Raw genomic sequence first — 21,701 nt, 5'->3', positions numbered from 1 at the left:
GTAGTAGTAGTAGTAGTAGTAGTAGTAGTAGTGGAGAGAGAGAGAGAGAGAGAGAGAGAGAGAGAGAGAGAGAGAGAGAGAGAGAGAGAGAGAGAGAGAGAGAGAGAGAGAGAGAGAGAGAGAGAGTGTGTAACAACAACAACAACAACAACAACAACAACAACAACAACAACAACAACAACATTTTTTAACACTTGAGGAAGGGACATAACAAATAAGGGAAAAAAGAAGAGCCAAATAAAATTCTCGCTCCTATAGAAAGTTAAATAAAAAAAATGCAAAATGGAGGCTGGTTTAACAATAAAATAAATAAATAATAACAATAATAATAATAATAATAATAATAATAATAATAATAATAATAATAATAATAATAATAATAAAACAATCGTAATAATAATAATAAGAAATAACAGAAGAAAAACGAAGGAAAACAAGGAGAGAAAAACAAAGTTGATTAACAAATAAACTCACTAATTAGCTAATAGATTTTACTAGAGAATGCGTCCCACTGAGCCAGAATGAGGAACATGAGGTGGGGGTGACAACAGCGTATGGAGATGACAGGAATGCGAGGAGGAAGACCTAGAGTAAGGTGGAAACACTGCAATGAAGAACACGTGACAGAAAGAAATAAACGAAAGAACGGCGCAAGGCGGAAACACTTGGATAAGACTCATTAAAGAACAGGGATCGCGAGTAAGGATTTAATAGGTGGAGTGACAAGACTGCTGGCTGGATGAAGCGCTAAGGGTGCGAGTCTGGGGTCGTAGTGTCGGTGGTGGTGGTTTTCAAGTGTTTTCATGATTCCACTGATAATTTAATAAGAACTCTATACCAGCAACGTGAGAAGCATCCACGAAAACCCGAAAAATCATCTCTGTGGTCTTCGAAATTATGTCAAGGAATCCTTAAGAGAACACAAAGGGTTTGAGAACGCGGGTCCTGGCTGCCTACGCACTTTCATGCACTGAGATTTGAACACGCGTATTATATCGTAAGGTGCACTGTATCTATATATCCATTATAAAAAATCATAACTGGTATTACCTTTGACGGTGCCCGCGACATTGATATTATTGATAAAAGTGTGGCATTATTTATATACTAAGGATCATACATATGTTATAGGTAAGTTCCTTGTGATAATTGTCGACCGCAGTCAGACGTCAACCAAAGGCCATCATTATAATCTCTGAACAAAACCCACGGTCGCCTTGGTCCGCCTCACGCAGGATGGCACACAAGCACACAGGCACTGTGACACTTTAATTATATATTAACAGATCCCGAATTATGTGAACAAATCCATCAACTCTGTACGAGCCAGAACACAATCCAAACACTTTTTTGTTTTCTTCTCCATTCGTCATAGACAGAACGGAAAATAAATAAATAATAATAATAATAAATGTAATACTTTGACAGCTGCACACTCCGTCACCGTTGGTGGTAGGGAGCACACACTGTTTTATGTGTTAGGTCTGGTCATGTACTGTACGTATGTAGATAAGTACTCGTCACTTGCGGCTCGTCCAGGCAAGAGTTCAGTGTAACGACACCGCAGTGATCTTTGTCACCTACAACTCAAGCTCGTAATGACTGAATGGTGCTCTGTTCAAGGCCATTTTTAGCTTAAAGTCGTATTCTTAAAGGCTTAATCTCATTCAGACTATTTTCAAAGACCACATAAATGATCGGCCTAGTTGGGTATCACGTGTTTATTTTTCAATGAGAGTGTAGAGAATTTTTGTTCAACTACCACTGCAATAATGAAAACACGCGTAAATTCCCCAATAACATTCATCAGTGCCTCCAAGATGTATAGTCGACACAAGACGAGACTCCTTGCTTTGGTTTGCCGTACTGTAGCGTGGCTGTAGGCGCTGCTGCTGCTCCTGTCACAATGGATCACGTTCGCCACTGACACCTGCGCGGCGGCGGGCAGTCCTGTACTGAGAGGCCTCCATAACCCTGCTAGCGGTTATCCCGCCACCCTGCCTCCCCATTCCCCTCTGCACACGTCATGCGTCTAAATATTAGTACTCCCCGAGCCTGTTTCGGATCACTGATCTGGTCGCGCAGCCCGTTTCACTTACCATCATACTGGTGATCTGACTGATCCGGATCATTATCTCCATCACTCCGGAAATGCAAGGTATAGCCTTATAACAAACCAACACTACCTCTGGTGGCAGCTGGGCAGCGACTTGCTCACATTGTTGTGATCAGTACTGTTTACACGCGTTTTTTTTTTTTCTTCCCACTGAGGGAATCCAAATTACATTCATATCCGACCCAATGATCTACAGAATAGGCTTACAGCGGTTGCCTTAGTCTGAGGAAGTTATATACTTCCTTGTCTTAATCATTCATCACTGGTCGAAGGTGAACCACATGGGGCGCTCCATAGAGGTTTTCCCAGTCCTCCCCACCATCAACCTCTGTGATTCCTCTGCATAACAGATTCCTCCCCCTAATCTCTCCCATTCATCTCAACTGCCTGGCTATCCTGGGTCACTCCAGTAAAACATTATGTACGGTATTCACTGATGTAGCGGTATTACACAGGCAGCAGGACTTGAGTTGACAAGCACGGGCATCCTGGGCAACTTTACCAGCGCAACACATTCAAGCCGACGCAACTAAGCAAATCTCCGTGTAATATCCCTTTATTTCGCACATCATTCTGACACCATTGCACACAGGCTATCTTATAACGAAGAGCTACTTTTAAAAATGCATTACAAACTTGCCAAGCTTTACTTACCGGTGGCGTTTTCGGTGTCTATTCTCCCCCGTTTCTTGGTTATTTTTTCTGCATTACGACTAAGGCTGCCTCTGTACACGTGCAGTCCTTGGTTACAACAGTGGGTGCTATTAACCGTGGCACTGAACGTTACAAGAGTATAAGGTAACACTGTCTTCGCGTGTAGGTTCTTAAGTCTGGAGCAAGGGAAACCAGCATCACATCAACACGTGCACGTCCAGCGACCACCTTCACCTGTCACATGTCACCATCACTAGGCACCACCACCAAACGTATCTAGCACAACAGATGACAATCCATAGTAGGTAGTGACATGAAACTATAAAGAATCTTTGGTCAAGGTCAATGGTGCTAATAAGAGTGTCTTGCTTCCTTGGTCAAGTCTGAGTGCATGCATTGGAGTTGGTCACCGGTCCGCCTCGCGTGTGTAGTTTCCGCGTTGCTAACATGCTACATGAATGTACCTTGCATCATAGAATTACGTGAGGCAGGATGAAGGGCCGGACTGCTGAATCTCTAGTAGCGAAAAAAGGGAATATTGTACTGCAACAGGTACGTCACGCGTCACTTCACAAACATTACTCGTGCCTTGCTTGAACATTGACGCAGAGTCGGTTGGTTACCCGCCTTGTCAATTTGTCAAGTTGTGACGTGATTAGTAAAAATACACTTTATTGCCGCTATTTTCACAAAATATAAAGAAATAAATAAATGGATAAATAAGTACATAAATGAATAAATAAATAAAATAAAAATAGATAAATCAATAAAAAAATAATAGTAAATTAATATAAATAAGTAAATAAGTCAATTGATTAAATAAAATAAAACAAAGTAAAAAAAATAGTAAGAGATTAATTTGAATGAAAAGAGACGATAAGAATAACATATTTTTGCTTTATGGAAAAATCTCAGCCATGCATGTCAAAATGTTAAATATTATAAAATTCTTCTTTGGGAATCAACACAAAAATTAAGTATACTTATTTTTTTTTTTTTTTATGCCTCTTGCCCTCATATTAAAGAGAAGTTTGTTGAGCTTTTTAAGCTAACACTGTATCATTGTCATTTAATTGCTACCTAACCTAGCCTGACCTTACCTATAAGCATCTAATAGTCAAAGGATCACCTGCCATGTAGGTAGACTTTTAACTGCCACATGCATTCTGTTATCTCAACTCCACATAGAGTTAGATAAGGTTAAATTCCTTCAGTTTGCAATAGCACATAACAAATATTTTCTGACAAGATTTCAACATACCCATGAGCAATGGTATGGCAAGTGCCGGCAATGAAATACACTATGGTAGTACTTGAGGGTGTCATGTGAGGAAAGTTACACATAGAAATAAAAGATCAAGTCATTCTAAGTCAGAAATATTCTATGGTCAAATGCTTTTAATGTCATGGTTTAGAAGCTAAGGGATGTTTAGACATGAATGTGTTGAGTTGACGAAGGCAAGATGCAGCAGAAATATTGTTTAGGAAATTACAAACTATACTCCACAACACAAGCTTTCTTCTCTCCTGGCAGGTTTCCCAGTCCCTGACTGAGAGGCACTGCTCAGACAACACTCCCCTGATGTGCAGCAGTGCCACCCATCATCTGAATGGCTTGCACTCTCATATGTATATCAGTATTCATTCCTGACAGATAATAACTGAAGGAATGTTCATGACCTCCATGTCATCTCCCATACAACTAAGTATGTAAATAACAAAACTCAGTCATGCTTGGTAAGGTAATCAACTGACAAGCATGCAAACAGGGACTACCACAGGATGATTTCTTGAAACTTCCCTCATTTTCTTATGTTCATATGTTATGCTAAATTTCATAGATATCTAAACACGGCTACAAAAAAAACCTTACTTACTCCTCTTTCTTTACAAAGAGTGAAGAAAAGAAGATATGACAGCAAATGCCCCTCCTTGCAAGCCCTCACTGTTTCCTTCAAGGTAAAGATAATGAACATCCAGCCAGTGACTTGATAAAGGTCTATTTAGCAGCTATGTATACAAGGAGTGAGGTGGAGGCCGGAGACGACTGGCAGGACTATCTGAGGGTAACCACACCACCTTATCTCGGGAAGGAGTCAGCTCTGTGGGTGTAGCCGTCCGCCCTGGTGTTGCGGAAGCTGGAGTGATCTCTGCAAGGCACCAGCAACTGAGTCAAACACGGTAGTTGCAACCACAGGTGTCATCGCAAGCCTCTTTCAGTCGTGGCAACACAAGATGAATACACTCATGGTGACAGGCCATGGAGATTTACCAGTGAAACCATTTTGACAAGTGTCCATATAGAGAAGTGTTTGAGTGTAAGTTGATTAGTGTGAAGGCAGTGTGTAGTCAAGGCCACAAGTTTGGTAACCTTCCACAGTCACTTTCATTGTGTTTTGCTTTGATCTGCAGACAGTCTCCTTACTAAACCTGACACTTGATAGATTCTTAGCAGATCAGGGGACTTTAGGTTAAGGGAGATCACTCAACACAGTGGAAAAGAGTGTGGTGTGTTATTCGACTACTGACCACGACTGTACACTTCCCATGATGTGTGTCAAAAGCCCAGTGGTTGAATCATGCCATCAGTGCAGGGAAGTCATAACTGTGTGTGTTCAACTCTGGTGCAGCTCACAACACTCTGCACCCCAGAGCTCTCTGGGGCATCACAACTGACTTGATGCATGAAACAATGTGTGCAGTGTACTTATGTGACTGTGACTCCATCTCTGGATCCTACAAGGAGTCAAGTAACTGTCACTCAATCTCTGTATCCTGCAGTGAGTCATGTAACTGACTCAACCTCTGGATCCTGGACTGAGTCAGGCTAGAGTTGCTCAGTCCAGGTCACAACAATCTTGCAAGTTGGGGCTGGTTTTGCTCCAGGCCTTCAATTGCTGGCTGAATCACCATGGATGCTACAAGCTAAAAACATTTACAACATTTATACAGAAATACAAATTATATTCCATCTGTACAAAAATCAACAATGTAAATTCTACCTTTAAAAAAAAAACTTGAGATACATAATCATAAAGCTCTTAAAAGTGAAGATCCCTTTATCAATCATCAAATTTTGGAAAACAAACAAGACAAAACTTTACACCCTAAACCAGATGGGCAAGACATGGTCTGCAAGAAAGGTTGTGTGGCCCACCAGGGGCTCCAGTGCATCATGTGACCATCTATTCCTTACTCTTAAATTACCATTATCACATTAGCATGTGGGGTTTGGTTAGCCAGAGCAGCAATACCACCTCCTCACATGTTGACCCAAAATCTATAAATTTATTTATAACAAGAATGTCAAGCTTTAAATTCTGTAAAAACGTATTTTGATCTAAATTGAATGTGTGGCCCTTTAAACCACCACCACCACCACCACCACCACCACCACCCTTTGGAATGGAGGGTGGTGGTGTCAGAATCAGTTCCCACCATGGCCTGAGCCAGTCACACCTGCCTTGAGTCACAGTCACATTCTCTACAAATGCACACAAGCAAGACTGTCAAGACCAACACTTTGCAGCCAAGGGGCCAATGAACCATCAACTTTTATCTTGCTGTCAGAATTACATCAACCTTCCATTCCTTTATAGTATTAATTTTTCTTATCTTCATTACAGCTTTCCTGATTTTATGCAGTAAAAAGCAAATAAATTTATAAGAATGCAAGCAATGTTATGTGTAAATTTAAATATATCACTGGAGGTTATGGGATAGACTATAACATTATTCAATATTTATTTGTCTATTAAACACTCCCTATTTTCATATAAAGGCCAAAGAGAGAACCCTATGATATGAAGCACTGGTCTACATCCTTTGTATCCTCAAAGGACATAAAGACAACAAATTTATATTGCCACTGAAACACAGGTTTGCTGATGACACAAATCTATCTGGTTGGTATCAATAACTCCTTGTTAGTGTTCAGTACTGAGAGCCACAAGAAAAATTAGTACACTGGTCCCTCACAAACTCCTATAAATGGGTAGATTCTGGCTTTCAAAACCAGTAACTTACATGTATCCTTTTTGAAGTAAAAGTCTGGAATGTCTGGACTGTGGCAGAACATTACTGCACCTGATCTTGCACACAATCCCTCGTGGTTACCTTGGCAGTGAAGGAATCCATCCTTTGCCCCTCAGGTACTCAGAGGCACTAACTAACACAAAGTACTTCATCATTCAAAACAAAGTTCAACCAGGTTGTTTGGATGGCAAGAGAACAAAACAGTGATTCATTGGAGAAGAGAAAATCTGAGACTCGCAACACTTTCATCCTCAAGTGAATATTTAATAAATTACGATGATAATACATACAACAATGTGAAAATCAATGTTCATATGTACAGTGAAAAGTTACGACATTCAAGTCACTCCAGTAGAGAGACGTAAGTATTCATCAATCAATCAATACCTTGATGCCACATATCCCTCACAGGGCAACTGTGACAAAGTTCTGGTGGGCAGATGCCAAAACCTATAGCTGGCAGCTGAGAAACACATGGACTAACTGTGACCACAGCAAGCACTGATTACAGGGATTTATGCCATGATTAAGCTGGCAACAACTGGTGTTCAATGGCCAGTTGGGATGAGACATCTCTATGTCACAGAACCAAAGCCAGCCATTAGCACACCAGCTGTCACATCACACCATGGCTACCCACATCCAGGCCCACCATGAGGAGGCTACCATGGATTCCTCCAGTGCCACTAAACACCTCAGGGGTGCCCAAACACCATAGGTATTGCAACTCATTCACAGAAATCCATCTATCTCGTATTCACCAACCAGTGTTCAACAGTGAGTGAGACAACTCACTGTAGTGACAGTATGGCCAAGGCTAACCAAAATCCACACGAGCCTCGGTGATCACTTGTGGCCTAAGTGATAACAAGTTGCACTCACATGTTTACTTTGAGTGTGGCATCAGGGATTCAATCCCCAGAGACAGTCTCTTGTGGCCAGCTTTCACATCAACTTCTGCCTCATGCCACACCTGCCAATATCCAACTAATTACAGAATCTTATTCTTGTTATGCATTCCACTGCAGCAGACAGTTTTCACAGTGAAAAAGAAAAGGCAGCACCAACAATCGCTGTGGCATTTTACTTTAAAGCAATCATCACATTCAACCAACTCATCAAGTAGTTAAGTATGATGAGTGGTTCAAATGTTCCTTCTCATTCAGTCCAATCAGATGTAGAATGTAAAAATACTTGACCTTCTACACATGGCATGAAGGAAAAAGTCTCTTCCAAGGACCACAAGAGGCATCCTTGTTGCCTTGAACCATCAGGAACTGATTCCTGCCAGACATCACCATGAGAAAGGAATTCAGGTAACAAAACTAGGATAAACAATTTGTCATCAGGAGAGGGAATTTGTCTTGACAAAGAGGAGTAAGTATCAGTTGATATGACTGATATCTACTGCTCTTTGCTTTCCCTGAACTACTCATATAATGTCTGACAGGAACTGCTATTCTCAATGGCTTTCAATAAACAACTCCAAGACAACCATGAGCCAAACAATTGCACTCAGACTACTGACACAGATTATCCATTTAAGAATTCAGTGCTTGTGCAGTCCAGTTATTTATGGTAGAAAACACACACACACACACACACACACACACACACACACACACACACACACACACACAGTAAACATAAGAATGGACATCTATATCTTGATCATCACTATTCATCACAACACATACATGGTCACACATGAGCAGTCTAGGTAATCACTCTGTAAGCTTGGTCCTGACACTCCCTTTCTTGTGATACCTTTCTCAAAGGAGATCTGTTCATCTGAGGACTTTAGACAAATTTCAATTGACCTGAGAGATAGATAGTAATTTATTAAGTTATTCTTTCCTACACTATAATACAATGAACATAATCCATTTGTGAGGGACCATTTCTTAGTCAATCATCATCACCAATCATTATTACCACCACCACTAACACTTCCACCTGCCACACTGGAGAGGAGTGCAGTGTGTCACACCTCTCAAGACAAGCCATCATTAGTATACTGTAGTAGTATGTAAGACCAGTGAGTGGAAGCTGAGAGGGAACATGGGATGAAGAAGTACTTTACTCCTGAAACACTGGTTTCTGTCTTCTTCAGTGTGTGTGAGTGGAGGACAGTGTGCGACACAAAGTACTTCTGCCACTTTTCCTCTCACCACCACCCTCCAATAAGTATACTTGTACTGTACATCCAAAAAACTCTTGCTCACAGTACAGTGAGGTTCTTCAGAAGGATGATATGTGAGCATGAGACACAAGATATAAAGAGACATACAAACACATAGTTATTTAGAACACCTCACTCACACAGCCAAACAGTGAATAGCCGGTGCCTCGCCTGATTTCCAGTATAACCCGCCACTCCCATCCTTCCCCGAACAGACTTCCCTTCCTTCCTCCTTCTCCTCCTCCTCACTTCCAGGCAAATGGGGAAGGTTGGGGGGATGGAGACATCAGTGGAGGGGGCCAGGTTTGCGGAGGAAGCTGCTGGTGGAGTGGTGGGTGTGCCTAGCGAGGGTCAGTGCAAGAGGCCAAAATAAGGGTGAGAAGATGCTGTGACACACTCACAGGGAAGGCAGTGGCTACCCTCAGCCCACCCCACATTCCCCACCACACACAGATGAGCTACTCTCACGTGTCAAGTTGATGCTCTTCTCTTTGAGAATCTATAACTCAACATTCTCCAAATGTCTCAAGAAGCTTTCAACTTTTGACTGGCAATGACACCATGACATTCGTGTAACCCTACATGAATTCAATGAGCAAAAAATAAAGATGTGGCATGTTTCAAGCTTTACTTTACTTGCACTGAGGGAGACAGAAAATTTATCACAGAAACAATTATGATAAAAGTTTACAGATGAACAAGGCCCTGTCTTCCTGTACTTAGGTAAGTAATTAATGTATATACCTCAGACTGACACTCCCACATACTAGTGTTATATATCACTGGCATTTACTTGCATATTACTTTTGTATGAAATGATTGGCAAAAATAATAATGAGACAGTATGAGAAGTAAAATAAATGCATGGTCAGGAGAAATGCAGATGGTTTTACTGCCAAGGTAACACTGACACTAGAACAGCATAGTTTAGTTAATCCCCATCACAAGCTATTGATCTATTGTAGCACAAGATATATGACAAACTGATCAATACGAGGACCAGCAATATTGCCTCTTACTGGAACTGAGCTTCTTACTTGAAGCATTCCATCCCAACACATGGCAATACTGTCAGTCTTTATCGTGATGATTTGTCAACTGCTCCGTGTAATGGTAGATTAAAGTAACCTCAGTTTAACTCCCTTAGTGAACATTGTGGGAGGTTTCAGACTCAAGAGAAGCCATTCATTCCCCATGTTAGGACTACTATGCATGATGCCTCCCTCTGAGCCACAGGATAGCCACTGCCTCCGCTAAACAAAAAAACACAAAACTTCAAGATACTGTAATCAATAAATCATGTAATCTATAAGAATTAATTATATCTTTCAGTGCAAACAAAAAGGATTTATATAGGATAAGATGACATTATTATTCTCCTATAAATCAATGGACTAACAAAAGGTTTTCATACATTACATTATAATTCCCAGCAACATTCTAGAGCAAGTAAGACTTTTTTTAAGGAGCCGTGCATCAGATCATGCAAGACAGGGGAGACAAAGGTAGCACAGTGGCAGATATCATTACAATTTTCAACCTTAGTGATTGCTTCTGGAAAGGATTAAATTTGTTCACACACACACACACACACACACACACACACACACACACACACACACATACACACACACTCACCATATATGTATACTAAAAAAAAAAAAATGAAGAAATTGAAAAGAATACAATGAAAACTTCACATACGAAGGGAAATTTTAAAAAGCTGGACTGCCAATGGAAAGAGAGAGAGAGAGAGAGAGAGAGAGAGAGAGAGAGAGAGAGAGAGAGAGAGAGAGAGAGAGAGAGAGAGAGAGAGAGAGAGAGAGAGAGAGAGAGAGAGAGAGAGAGAGAGAGAGAGAGAGAGAGCATACATAATCACAATACACAAACTGATAAGCAGAATAAAAGAACAAGATGGAGATTACCTATTTTTGAGGAGAGAAACTTGGATATTTGAAGAGATATGAAAAAGAAATATAGAAGTAAAGACATATAAAGGGGACTGAAGGATAAAGTGATGAGGAAAAGTATGCATTAATTAGAGGAAGTTCTATAAATATGTATATGGAGACAAGGCCACATGAACTACACTCAAGCCCTGGATACTACAACTAAGTAAATACATCCTCTCTTCCTGTTTCTCCCTCTCTCTACAACAATGCATCACTCACGTCCACTCCATTAACTCACCTTTCACATGATGTCTGAACCAAAGGTTGTTTCTTACTGTGCATCAAAACAATACAATGAAGCAACAGTAGCCTCACATCATTACAGTAAATATATGACATAAAGAAATTGTTAAAACCTTGCCTATTTATGTACCTGAATACTTAGCTACACACATACACACACACACACAACAAAGTATCCATCACATCCATGTTTATCTCACCACCAAGTCTGACGACAATTACTTCACCCCTGGCGTGCGAGATGTGGCTGCCTGCAGCTTCTTCCTTTTCTACAAGATCACTTTCAACACGAAGGGTTACTACTTTGAGAGGATCCACTGTGAGGTGCAGATGGCAAATGACACACTTAGGGAGCCATGCCTCCAGGAAACATCTCAAGTGTAGCACAAGCAAAGGAAGGAATGCACTGTCATACAAAATTATTATTTCACAGCAAGGTTTAAATAAAGTATGGATTTTGCTTTTTTGTAAATAATAATCTTGGAACTTTTTGAATGCACCTCATATTGGTTCCCAAATTTCTAGCATTCCTAGCCAATGTCCTGCAGCACCTGTTGTCCTCTCTGTAGCTTTCAGTATGTGCTTACCTGCTGGCGGGGCACTGAGTCTTTGCTTTCACACAAACACACAGATGAAGAAAGGCACTGTTAATGCATCCATAATAACGCACGCATGCACGCACACACACGCACACACACACACACACACACACAGAGAGAGAGAGAGAGAGAGAGAGAGAGAGAGAGAGAGAGAGAGAGAGAGAGAGAGAGAGAGAGAGAGAGAGAGAGAGAGAGAGAGAGAGAGAGAGAGAGAGAGAGAGAGAGAGAGAGAGAGAGAGAGAGAGAGAGAGAGAGAGAGAGAGAGAGAGAGAGAGAGAGAGAGAGAGAGAGAGGAGAGAGAGAGAGAGAGAGAGAGAGAGAGAGAGAGAGAGAGAGAGAGAGAGAGAGAGAGAGAGAGAGAGAGAGAGAGAGACCACAGCACCAACAGAGAACAAGTGACAGCCCCAGGAGCACACAGTCTACCTACTTGAGTGAGTCGTTGTGAGTCTTGTATTCCATGACGGTGTTGGGTGGCAGGTTGAGCACACGCTTGAGTGTGTCCCGGATGCGAGTGGTGGTGGCTGTGTCCTGCGCTGTCCGGTTCCACACTGAGATGATGTCCTCCTGTCAGGGTGCCATTAAATCTTGGTTTTCATTAAAATTTTAATGTGCTTTTTTTTAATATTGTGTGAATATCTTAGATGAAAATGAAGTGATGATGGTATTCTGGTCCTAAACTAAACACAGTGGTCCTGTCTTTAGAACTTTTTTACCATAACAGATAGATAGATGATAAAAATATTCATAATGCTTGAATACTGCTAAATAGCAAGGTGTCTTGGCTAAACACAACGCTTACACACAAGACATGTGGAAGACAAAAATTTAACATGCATCATGTAAACATGATGTTAAATTTCATACTCAACAGGTTCCATTGTCACTTGTATCATGTATTCTTACTTTTAAACAAAACCACTTCATCCCAAAGCACCAAAGCAGTGTTCCAGCCAAGCAGAGGGAGTGTTGGACAAAGCTTTCCACCACACTTCTTAATGATTCTAGTAGCCATCATATTCTTCTACAGCACATCAAGACTACATCTCACATTTTTCAAAACTGCAGTGTGAATATGTGATAGTGAATATATAAAGGAAATCACTGAGCATATATGCCAAAGAGCTTCTACAGCCAAGTATTTTACACATTTCACTCCCAAAGCACTTCTGTTACCAAGCTTTAGAAACATAAGTGTTGTGTTTAATATTATCTCTCAAAAAAGGTAACATTCTTATTGAAAATGGTGAATTTTTTGCTGTTTTGACTATAAAATGAGGAACAGACCTTTAAAAGTTACTCTTCTTAGAAATATGTGCACCTGTGTGGAGAGATGACTGGGGTCACACTGTTACATTTTAGGGTCAAGGATTCCAAAAGAAATTCTCTCATACATCATTACTGTAATGCTACGTGCAACATGCCTGTCAAGTCCTTATCTTGTGTGCTTCACAAGGCTGCATGAATGTAACACAAAGACACAACACTGTGTGGCAAAGAGACAATTCAAAGTAATGCTCTTTCTTCTGCTCACCTGAAAACGTACAGAGATGACAGCACCACAAATCTCATCCCCAACCATGAACTGTTCCCCCAGCATGGCCAGGATCATGTTCTCCCAGCACCGGGAGGCCAGACCCTTCCTCAGCCGCACTATCCACTTCCCACCATTCTTGTTGGCTGCATCCTGTTGGGGAGGAAGCCAAACAAGAAAAGCTTACACTAAATCTGATCTGAACACTTTTCATCTCAATTTCAATGCAGATAAGAGTGATAAGAGTCTAAATCTTGCTTTATGTCATATAGCAAGTTTCCCTAAGTAGTGATGTCTCCATATCATATAGAAATTAATATATGAACTGATAAATTACTTTATATTAAGAACTATGCTGAAACTAAGAACTGAGGATGCAAGAGGAGAAATTAATTGCCTGATGCTAACTTTTTGTTGAAAATATTTTGTAAAATAACACCTCTCTCGACAACTGTGCCTATCTGATGGCTGACAAAATGCTCTAACCTAACTGGGAAATGAATCCCAGTTGCTGATAGAACTCTGGGAAAAAACATTTTTTATCTGCAAAAAACACCTACTCCTTGACATAACAGTTTCATCAGGGAGCATGCTGCAACTTCAAATATCTCCATTAATTTTAACACAACTATGCTGCTTTCAGATGAAAAAGTTTGCTGCCTGAGCAAGTCCTTAAATCTTCCTAAAAACATCATCATTAATGTGCAGAAATGTCAACAAGTCCCAAACAAGTGCCTGGAGCTGCCGCCGCCACCACCGCTACTACCACCTACCTCCCACATGGGCTTGATGCCGTCCTTGAAGATGTGTATGTCCGAGTGTGAGTTGAGGTCTGCCGGCCGTACCAAACGACTGTAGTAAGCCCAAAACTGCTCCACCGAGGCAAATCTGAGGCACGCGCGCGCCGCGCGCACACACACACACACACACACACACACACACACACACACACACACACACACACACACACACACACACACACACACACACACACACAGTTAGGATGATGCAATGTATTAAATGAACACATATTATTATTCATGACTATAAGAGAGGGAGAGAGAGAGAGAGAGAGAGAGAGAGAGAGAGAGAGAGAGAGAGAGAGAGAGAGAGAGAGAGAGAGAGAGAGAGAGAGAGAGAGAGAGAGAGAGAGAGAGAGAGAGAGAGAGAGAGAGAGAGAGCACACTACTCCCAATGTCCTGCAAGTAAGGACCATATTCTGAAACACTTCTGTCTGTACCTCCACTACTGTCAAAAGGCTCTAGATGAAGTTCCACAGGTTTCTAAGGGTGTTTTTACAGTTCTAGTGACACACTGACAAGATTTCTACATTATCTACAAGAGACACCCTCTTCCTCTTGAGAATCCAGTTACCAGTAATCATCTCTGTGGCCTTGGGAAATGGTTGTGTTGAAAGAGTAAAGCATTTGTGACTATGGACCTCAGCCAACACTCACTCACCTGCCAATTAACTTGAGGTTCTGGTCATAGTTCTGTGTGGTTGCCTGTTTGCCCGGTGCTCTCCGGCTGAACCAAATGTTGTAGGTGAACTGTAGGCGATGGTCTCCAGGCTTCACTTCCACTGGAGGCTGCACGCACACACAGAGCAGCAGACAAATGAGCTTTGTTAATCTTGCTCTTTCACCACGATAAATGATTGTTAACTGACATCAACATAAGAGGATATGGGAAGCTACAAGAAACCAACAAGCCTACACATGGCAGTCCACATATAAAACATAATTACCTATTTCCACCTATCTTTCATATCCTATTCAGGGTCTGTATGAATAAATAAACCTTTCGAATCTTGCAACACAAACACACACACAAAAAAAAGAAGAGAGGAGACATAATAACAACACATTAAGAGGTGAACAAAATGAAGGAGGTGCATAAAGGTGATCTCTTGTTATGAAGAGGAATTTTGACAAAGGAGAACACAAGAAAACTTTGATAAAGGAAGATGTAGCACAAGGAAATACAGCTTTTCTAAGAGAAGTGTAGACATATTGAATAGTGAAGAGTTCATCAAATCAGATTTCATAATTATTGAATGTATATTAAACAAGCAAGGGCTGACTGTGCATTGTGATGATGCTAACACCCAAAGTAAACAGCACCTGTATTAATGATTCTACAACTATCCTCTGCCTTTTCTTCAATGTCAATATTGATTATGAAGGTTAGCAACAAAAAACAAACAGCCAACTTACCAAAGGCTTTTCCATCTCCTTCAGATCCCTGCCACCATTGTCCTCTTCTCCAGACTCCTCATTATTCTTCAGTCTGCAAGCCAAACACAAACATCATGGTAACCCACAAAATTAATAAAAAAAATAATCTATCTATCTATATATCAGGCTGACAATCCCAAACAGGATGCCCCAGACAAGGCACCATGCAAGGGACAGTCTCATGGCCCACTGCACTACACCCCAAAAATTCAGGCATTGCACAGCTGGCCACACACATCCACAGCAAGGCCTGGCTGCATACACTAGTTTACCCCTGCCCCTTCCTAATGAGACTGTCCTCTATCCCATATCTACTCCAAGCCTGAGACCACAGCAGATGCAGGGTACTTCCTACTAGTATTAAATAATAATACAAAAATACATCTATACATGCATATAAATAGTAGTCAATGGATACACATATTACTTTGGCAGTTGTTTTGTTCATATGTACAATAAATGGAGCAGGACTTGATGACAGAGTATTAGAATAATATATTAATAACAACTTCAACATTTTGGCAGCAAGAAGCACCATAAACACCACACGCCATAAACATTTCCCATCTTGGTCCTGTGGTGAGTGTAGGGGTGTGGTGCCCCTGCCAGACTATTGACACATTTTGAGGCATCATTATCCTGCCCACTAGCAAGTATCTATGCATATTATTGTACAAAATAAAACTATTTCTATAAGGCTGAAAACACACTTTTGGTGCAGGTAATTGCCACCCAACACAACAGTCACTTGCTCATACCACGAGACATTTCTTGGACAGAGAGGTTGCATGGGCAGAGAGGTCCCAAAGGCAGGGGCAGGTAGCCTCAATTTTGTACAGCCATACCAGGAATTCTCATATAATAAAACACACAACTTTAGCTGAAATATTGGCTGAGTTCAATGCTGTCATTCGAGGTAAGTTTCTAAGGCTATAATAAGTGATACCAAATACAACAAACTTGTGTATCTGCATTACTAAACCACAGGAAAAGTAACCTGAAAGAGAAAAAAATAGCACACAAGTAACATATATTCTAATTGTGTAACTGCACAATAACACAGCAGCAGTGATGACTCACATAAAGCACAGCAGCACCCATAACTCACACAAAGCACAGCAGCACCCATAACTCACTTTTTTTTTTTTTATGTAGGAAGGACACTGGCCAAGGACAACAAAAATCCAATAAAAAAAAAATGCCCACTGAAATGCCAGTCCCATAAAAGGGTCAAAGCAGTACTGAAAAATTGATGAATAAGTGTCTTGAAACCTCCCTCTTGAAGGAATTCAAGTCATAGGAAGGTGGAAATACAGAAGCAGGCAGGGAGTTCCAGAGTTTACCAGAGAAAGGGATGAATGACTGAGAATACTGGTTAACTTTCGCGTTAGAGAGGTGGACAGAATGGGGGGTGAGAGAAAGAAGAAAGTCTTGTGCAGCGAGGCCATGGGAGGAAGGGAGGCATGCAGTTAGCAAGATCAGAAGAGCAGTTAGCATGAAAATAGCAGTAGAAGACAGCTAGAGATGCAACACTGCGGCCGTGAGAGAGAGGCTGAAGACAGTCAGTTAGAAGAGAGGAGTTGATGAGACGTAAAGCTTTTGATTCCACCCTGTCTAGAAGAGCAGTATGAGTGGAACCCCCCCCCAGACATGCGAAGCATACTCCATACGTGGACAGATAAGGCCCTTGTACAGAGTTAGCAGCTGGGGAGGTGAGAAAAACTGGCAGAGACGTCTCAGAACGCCTAACTTCATAGAAGCTGTTTTAGCTAGAGATGAGATGTGAAGTTTCCAGTTCAGATTATAAGTAAAGGACAGACCGAGGATGTTCAGAGTAGAAGAGGGAGACAGTTGAGTGTCACTGAAGAAGAGGGGATAGTTGTCTGGAAGGTTGTGTCGAGTTGATAAATGGAGGAATTGAGTTTTTGAGGCATTGAACAATACCAAGTTTCCTCTGCCCCAATCAGAAATTTTAGAAAGATCAGAAGTCAAGCGTTCTGTGGCTTCCCTGCGTGAAATGTTTACCTCCTGAAGGGTTGGACATCTATGAAAAGACGTGGAAAAATGCAGGGTGGTATCATCAGCGTAGGAGTGGATAGGACAAGAAGTTTGGTTTACAAGATCATTAATGAATAATAAGAAGAGAGTGGGTGACAGGACAGAACCCTGAGGAACACCACTGTTAATAGATTTAGGAGAAAAACAGTGACCGTCTACCACAGCAGCAATAGAACGGTCAGAAAGGAAACTTGAGATGAAGTTATAGAGAGAAGGATAGAAGCTGTAGGAGGGTAGTTTAGAAATCAAAGCTTTGTGCAAGACTGTATCAAAAGCTTTTGATATGTCCAAGGTAACAGCAAAAGTTTCACCAAAATCTCTAAAAGAGGATGACCAAGACTCAGTAAGGAAAGCCAGAAGATCACCAGTAGAGTGGCCTTGACGGAACTCCCATAAAGCACAGCAGCACCAATGACTCACATGAAGCACAGCACCACCAATAACTCACATACAGCACAGCAGCACCAATAACTCACATACAGCACAGCAGCACCAATAACTCACATAAAGCACAGCAGGACCCATAACTCACACAAAGCACAACAGCACTCATAATTCACACAAAGCACAGCAGCACCAATAACTCACACAAAGCACAGCAGCACCCATAACTCACAAAAAGCACAGCAGCACCAATAACTCACACAAAGCACAGCAGCACCCATAACTCACACAAAGCACAGCAGCACCCATAACTCACACAAAGCACAGCAGCACCCATAACTCACACAAAGTACAGCAACACCCATAACTCACACAAAGCACAGCAGCACCCATAACTCACACAAAGCACAGCAACACCCATAACTCACACAAAGCACAGCAGCACCCATAACTCACACAAAGTACAGCAACACCCATAACTCACACAAAGCACAGCAGCACCCATAACTCACACAAAGTACAGCAACACCCATAACTCACACAAAGCACAGCAGCACCCATAACTCACACAAAGTACAGCAACACCCATAACTCACACAAAGCACAGCAGCACCCATAACTCACACAAAGTACAGCAACACCCATAACTCACACAAAGCACAGCAGCACCAACAACTCACACAAAGCACAGCAACACCCATAACTCACACAAAGCACAGCAGCACCCATAACTCAAAGGCAAAGCACAGCAAGAGCTTCGTGTGAGCTCCGATGCAGGCAGCTTTGCGTGTGATGTTTCTGCTTCAGCAATGCGGCATGATAATTAATTGTAATTGTGAGAAGCACAATGTTATTCCTGAGCAAAGGAAGAAGAAAACCTGTGGGTGAGAAATCAAGCTGAGTGAGACTAACTTTGCTCCCTGTCACACACTGAGCCACAGCAACCTTCAATGCAAAATAACTACCATAAGTGATATTAATATTATAGTGAAAAGCCCCACAAGAGCTGTTTGGCTTGCAGTATTTGGTTAGAGTAGCCCTGGAAGACCTCGCTGCCCAACAGGGTTAGTTTAGGTTAGTTTTGCATGGGAAGTCAGGTCAGATTTAGATTAGGTTTTGGTGGCGTAAGTTTGTTACACATCAGAGGCAAACATTTCATATGGAATTATTTCTATGCTTATTTTTGTTTGGAGTGTTATTTCTTGTTAAAATGTGAATGTAACAAAACTCATGTCGGATTTTCCTTTCCTGAGATGATAACAGCCTTCATACAAATTCAGCACAGAGGAAAAGTGTCTGTATCTCTGGGTCTGGCTTCATTTTTTATGCTTTTTCTTCTGGAATGTTACTCTTTTTAAATGTTAACTTGCCGCATGGGGACAAATTTCATGCCACATTTTACCTTTCTTGAAAAAATAACCTTTTATCCAAGATTGACAAAATTATTACATAGAAAGACGAATATGTTAACAACCTTAGCCTACTAATTTCCCAACGATGACTGCTTATTTCTCAGCAAAATATGAAGCTTTTTTGGTCAATTTCCAGCTTCACCCAACCAATAATTTTCTGAGGTGCCTTAAGTTTTCTGGTGATACATGCAGTGAATTAATCAATAACAACAAAACAAGACATTTGCAACAGGAAAGAGGTAGAAAATCAATTAATTCACTCCTTGTATCACCACAAAACATATGGCACATCAAAAACTATTGCTTGGGTGAAACTGAAACAACTGCTTATTCAAGTCACAATCTGCACAATGAAGAGATGAGCAGTTAAATTAATGAACTGAATTAACCTACACCTAACCTAACGTACCTCTTGGATGAAAATGCTACTGTTATTTCAATATTATCCCAGAGAAAATATGTCTGCATCTGCAGGAAACAACTAGCAAGGGTGTGGGTGTGAGGCAGCCTGGACAGTGTGGGGGTGAGGGGGTGCTGCTCCCTCATCCCTCAATGCTTATCTGGCAGGCTTCTCAAGTTCCCCCTAACCCAGAGAATGAACAGGGTCCAAAGGGGTTCATGTAAGCCACACACTGCTGAGGCACCATCCCACAAATAACTTAACAAAAGAATGATAAAAAGTAACACAAATGGGCTGTATGCTGTACCATTCAGCTCATTTGTTGCTGCCTGTCCACTTATGTATGAGTGTTGCTTCAGTCCCCAGCAATATTGATACATGCCAGACTGCTCCCAGTGTGTCAGAGTTTGAGAGAAAGTAGAGACCACATGCCTACCATTCAAACCCAGGCCACCAGTGACACACGAAGGAAAAGTGCACCTCATGTGTTGGCCGCGTCTGTAACCATGTTACTTTAGTGTAAATACACGCCAGACTACATCTTGTATGTCCAGAAGAGAGGGAAAGTAGAGACCACACACCCACCATTCAAGCCCAGGCCGGTAAAGCGACACACGAGGAGGCGCCTCTCATGTGTTGGCCACGTCTGTATCCGTTTTTTTTTTTTTTTTCAGTCCCATGTCATGGTAATTAATGTCAGACTGCTTCCAGTGTGTCCGACTGAGAGAGAACGCAAAGGCCACAAGCAAACCATTCAAACCCTGGCCAGCGAAGCGACACACTGGGGAAAAGTACGCCTCATGTGTTGATCATTTCTGTAATCGTGATATCCTAGTATAAGTATATGTCAGACTGCTGCCAGAGCGTCAGGAAGAGAGAAAGCGAAGGGCACACGCACACCATTAAAACCTAGGCCAGCGAAGCGACACACGAGGGAAAAGTGCACCTCATGTGTTGGCCAGAGTACACGTTAATGAGATACTTGGCGCTGGTGTGGCGGTGATGGATTGAAGGACGAAGTCATACTTACGCATCATATTTGTTGACCATCGTGGACATTCTGACGCAAGGGAAATACTGAGAGAAATGCGTGACAGGCCTGATCAGCTGACCACCATAACACTAACAATGGCGGACCTGATGATGATAATGATGGCGGCGATCTTGATCTTGATGGCACAGGTGGCTCGGGATCACTCCCAAGGCAGGCCTTTGGATCGGCAACTCCTGTAGGAGGGAAAAAAAAAAGAGAAACGAACAGCATCCTCTACACTAATTTTTCTTACATCTGGCACGCCACATTCTCTCCAGAAACTCTTTCACCTCCTCAATCATCCTTTCATTCGCCTCTCTACACAGTCCCAGCAACAACACCATCCACTCCTTTCCTGTCTTCTCCCCTTTCATTCCTATCATGCCCTAACTCAGTCAGTATCACTTGCATCATCTCATTCCTGTCTCTGGCATACTTCACACACTCCAGCACCACATGCTCCACCGTCTCATCCTCTCCATGTCACACATTTGGCACACTTTGCTGCGGGACTCAGACCATCTGTAACTCCTTGCATTCACATCCATACACTATGCCCTCGCTCGGAAGATATCACCGCCCAGGCTTCCATTATACCACCTTTCATACCTCGGGGCCTCTTTCTCCTTGTACCATTCCAGGGTCTTCTTTCTTTCCATCTCATTCTTACATTCATTCATTCCTACACATTTCACTTCTCTGTCTATTTCATTCTTCCATTTTCTCACATCCCATTCGGCTCCCACTCTGCCTCCTCTTGTTACCACTCACTCACGCTCATTTTGATTCCTCCCAACCATTCTCATCACCCAAACAACTTGTAATTCATTCCTGTCTGTCATTCTCATGCATCTCTTCCTCCATT

At 41.7% G+C, this 21,701-nt stretch overlaps 2 protein-coding genes across 4 annotated transcripts in view; both read right to left on the bottom strand.

Moving 5' to 3' along the window:
- Nucleotides 1-2,003, bottom strand: part of LOC135116350 (dimethylglycine dehydrogenase, mitochondrial-like) — a 62,859-nt gene extending 60,856 nt beyond the window's left edge. The window contains exon 1 of the mRNA XM_064033721.1: nt 1,868-2,003. The gene's annotated coding sequence lies outside the window, so the exon portion shown is untranslated. The remainder of the gene's footprint in view (nt 1-1,867) is intronic.
- Nucleotides 2,004-4,754: 2,751 nt separating this feature from the next.
- LOC135116355 (eukaryotic translation initiation factor 4E type 2-like) lies at nt 4,755-20,992 on the bottom strand. Of its 3 annotated transcripts, XR_010276245.1 has the most exons (8): nt 20,834-20,992; nt 15,529-15,601; nt 14,774-14,901; nt 14,086-14,200; nt 13,313-13,465; nt 12,209-12,345; nt 9,128-9,328; nt 4,755-4,920 (listed from the first exon to the last, which is right to left on the bottom strand). XR_010276245.1 is itself a non-coding variant. In XM_064033727.1 (7 exons), exons 1-7 carry the CDS (start codon nt 20,860-20,862, stop codon nt 4,851-4,853), a joined length of 705 nt encoding a protein of 234 aa, XP_063889797.1. In that variant the 5' UTR covers nt 20,863-20,992; the 3' UTR covers nt 4,755-4,850. The 3 variants fall into 3 exon arrangements, 2 of the variants coding, with proteins under 2 accessions (XP_063889797.1, XP_063889798.1); XM_064033727.1 differs by lacking the exon at nt 9,128-9,328; XM_064033728.1 differs by lacking the exon at nt 4,755-4,920 and having other exon boundaries at nt 6,500-9,328.
- Between the last annotated feature and the right edge of the window lie 709 nt (nt 20,993-21,701).

The sequence above is a fragment of the Scylla paramamosain genome, chromosome 31 (genome assembly GCF_035594125.1).
Source record: "Scylla paramamosain isolate STU-SP2022 chromosome 31, ASM3559412v1, whole genome shotgun sequence".
NCBI lineage: Eukaryota > Metazoa > Arthropoda > Malacostraca > Decapoda > Portunidae > Scylla > Scylla paramamosain.
This window is presented reverse-complemented; position numbering and strand designations above follow the sequence as displayed.

What these genes read in the sequence shown, in the direction of transcription:
- LOC135116355 (XM_064033727.1), bottom strand. Translation starts at nt 20,862, where the DNA reads ATGTCCACGATGGTCAACAAATATGATGC. An exon ending in ATGGTCAACAAATATGATGC is followed by an intron (nt 15,602 to 20,833) that starts GTAAGTATGACT and finishes TTTGGCTTGCAG; the next exon opens with ACTGAAGAATAATGAGGAGT. An exon ending in GCATCAAGCCCATGTGGGAG is followed by an intron (nt 13,466 to 14,085) that starts GTAGGTGGTAGT and finishes CCTCCCCAACAG; the next exon opens with GATGCAGCCAACAAGAATGG.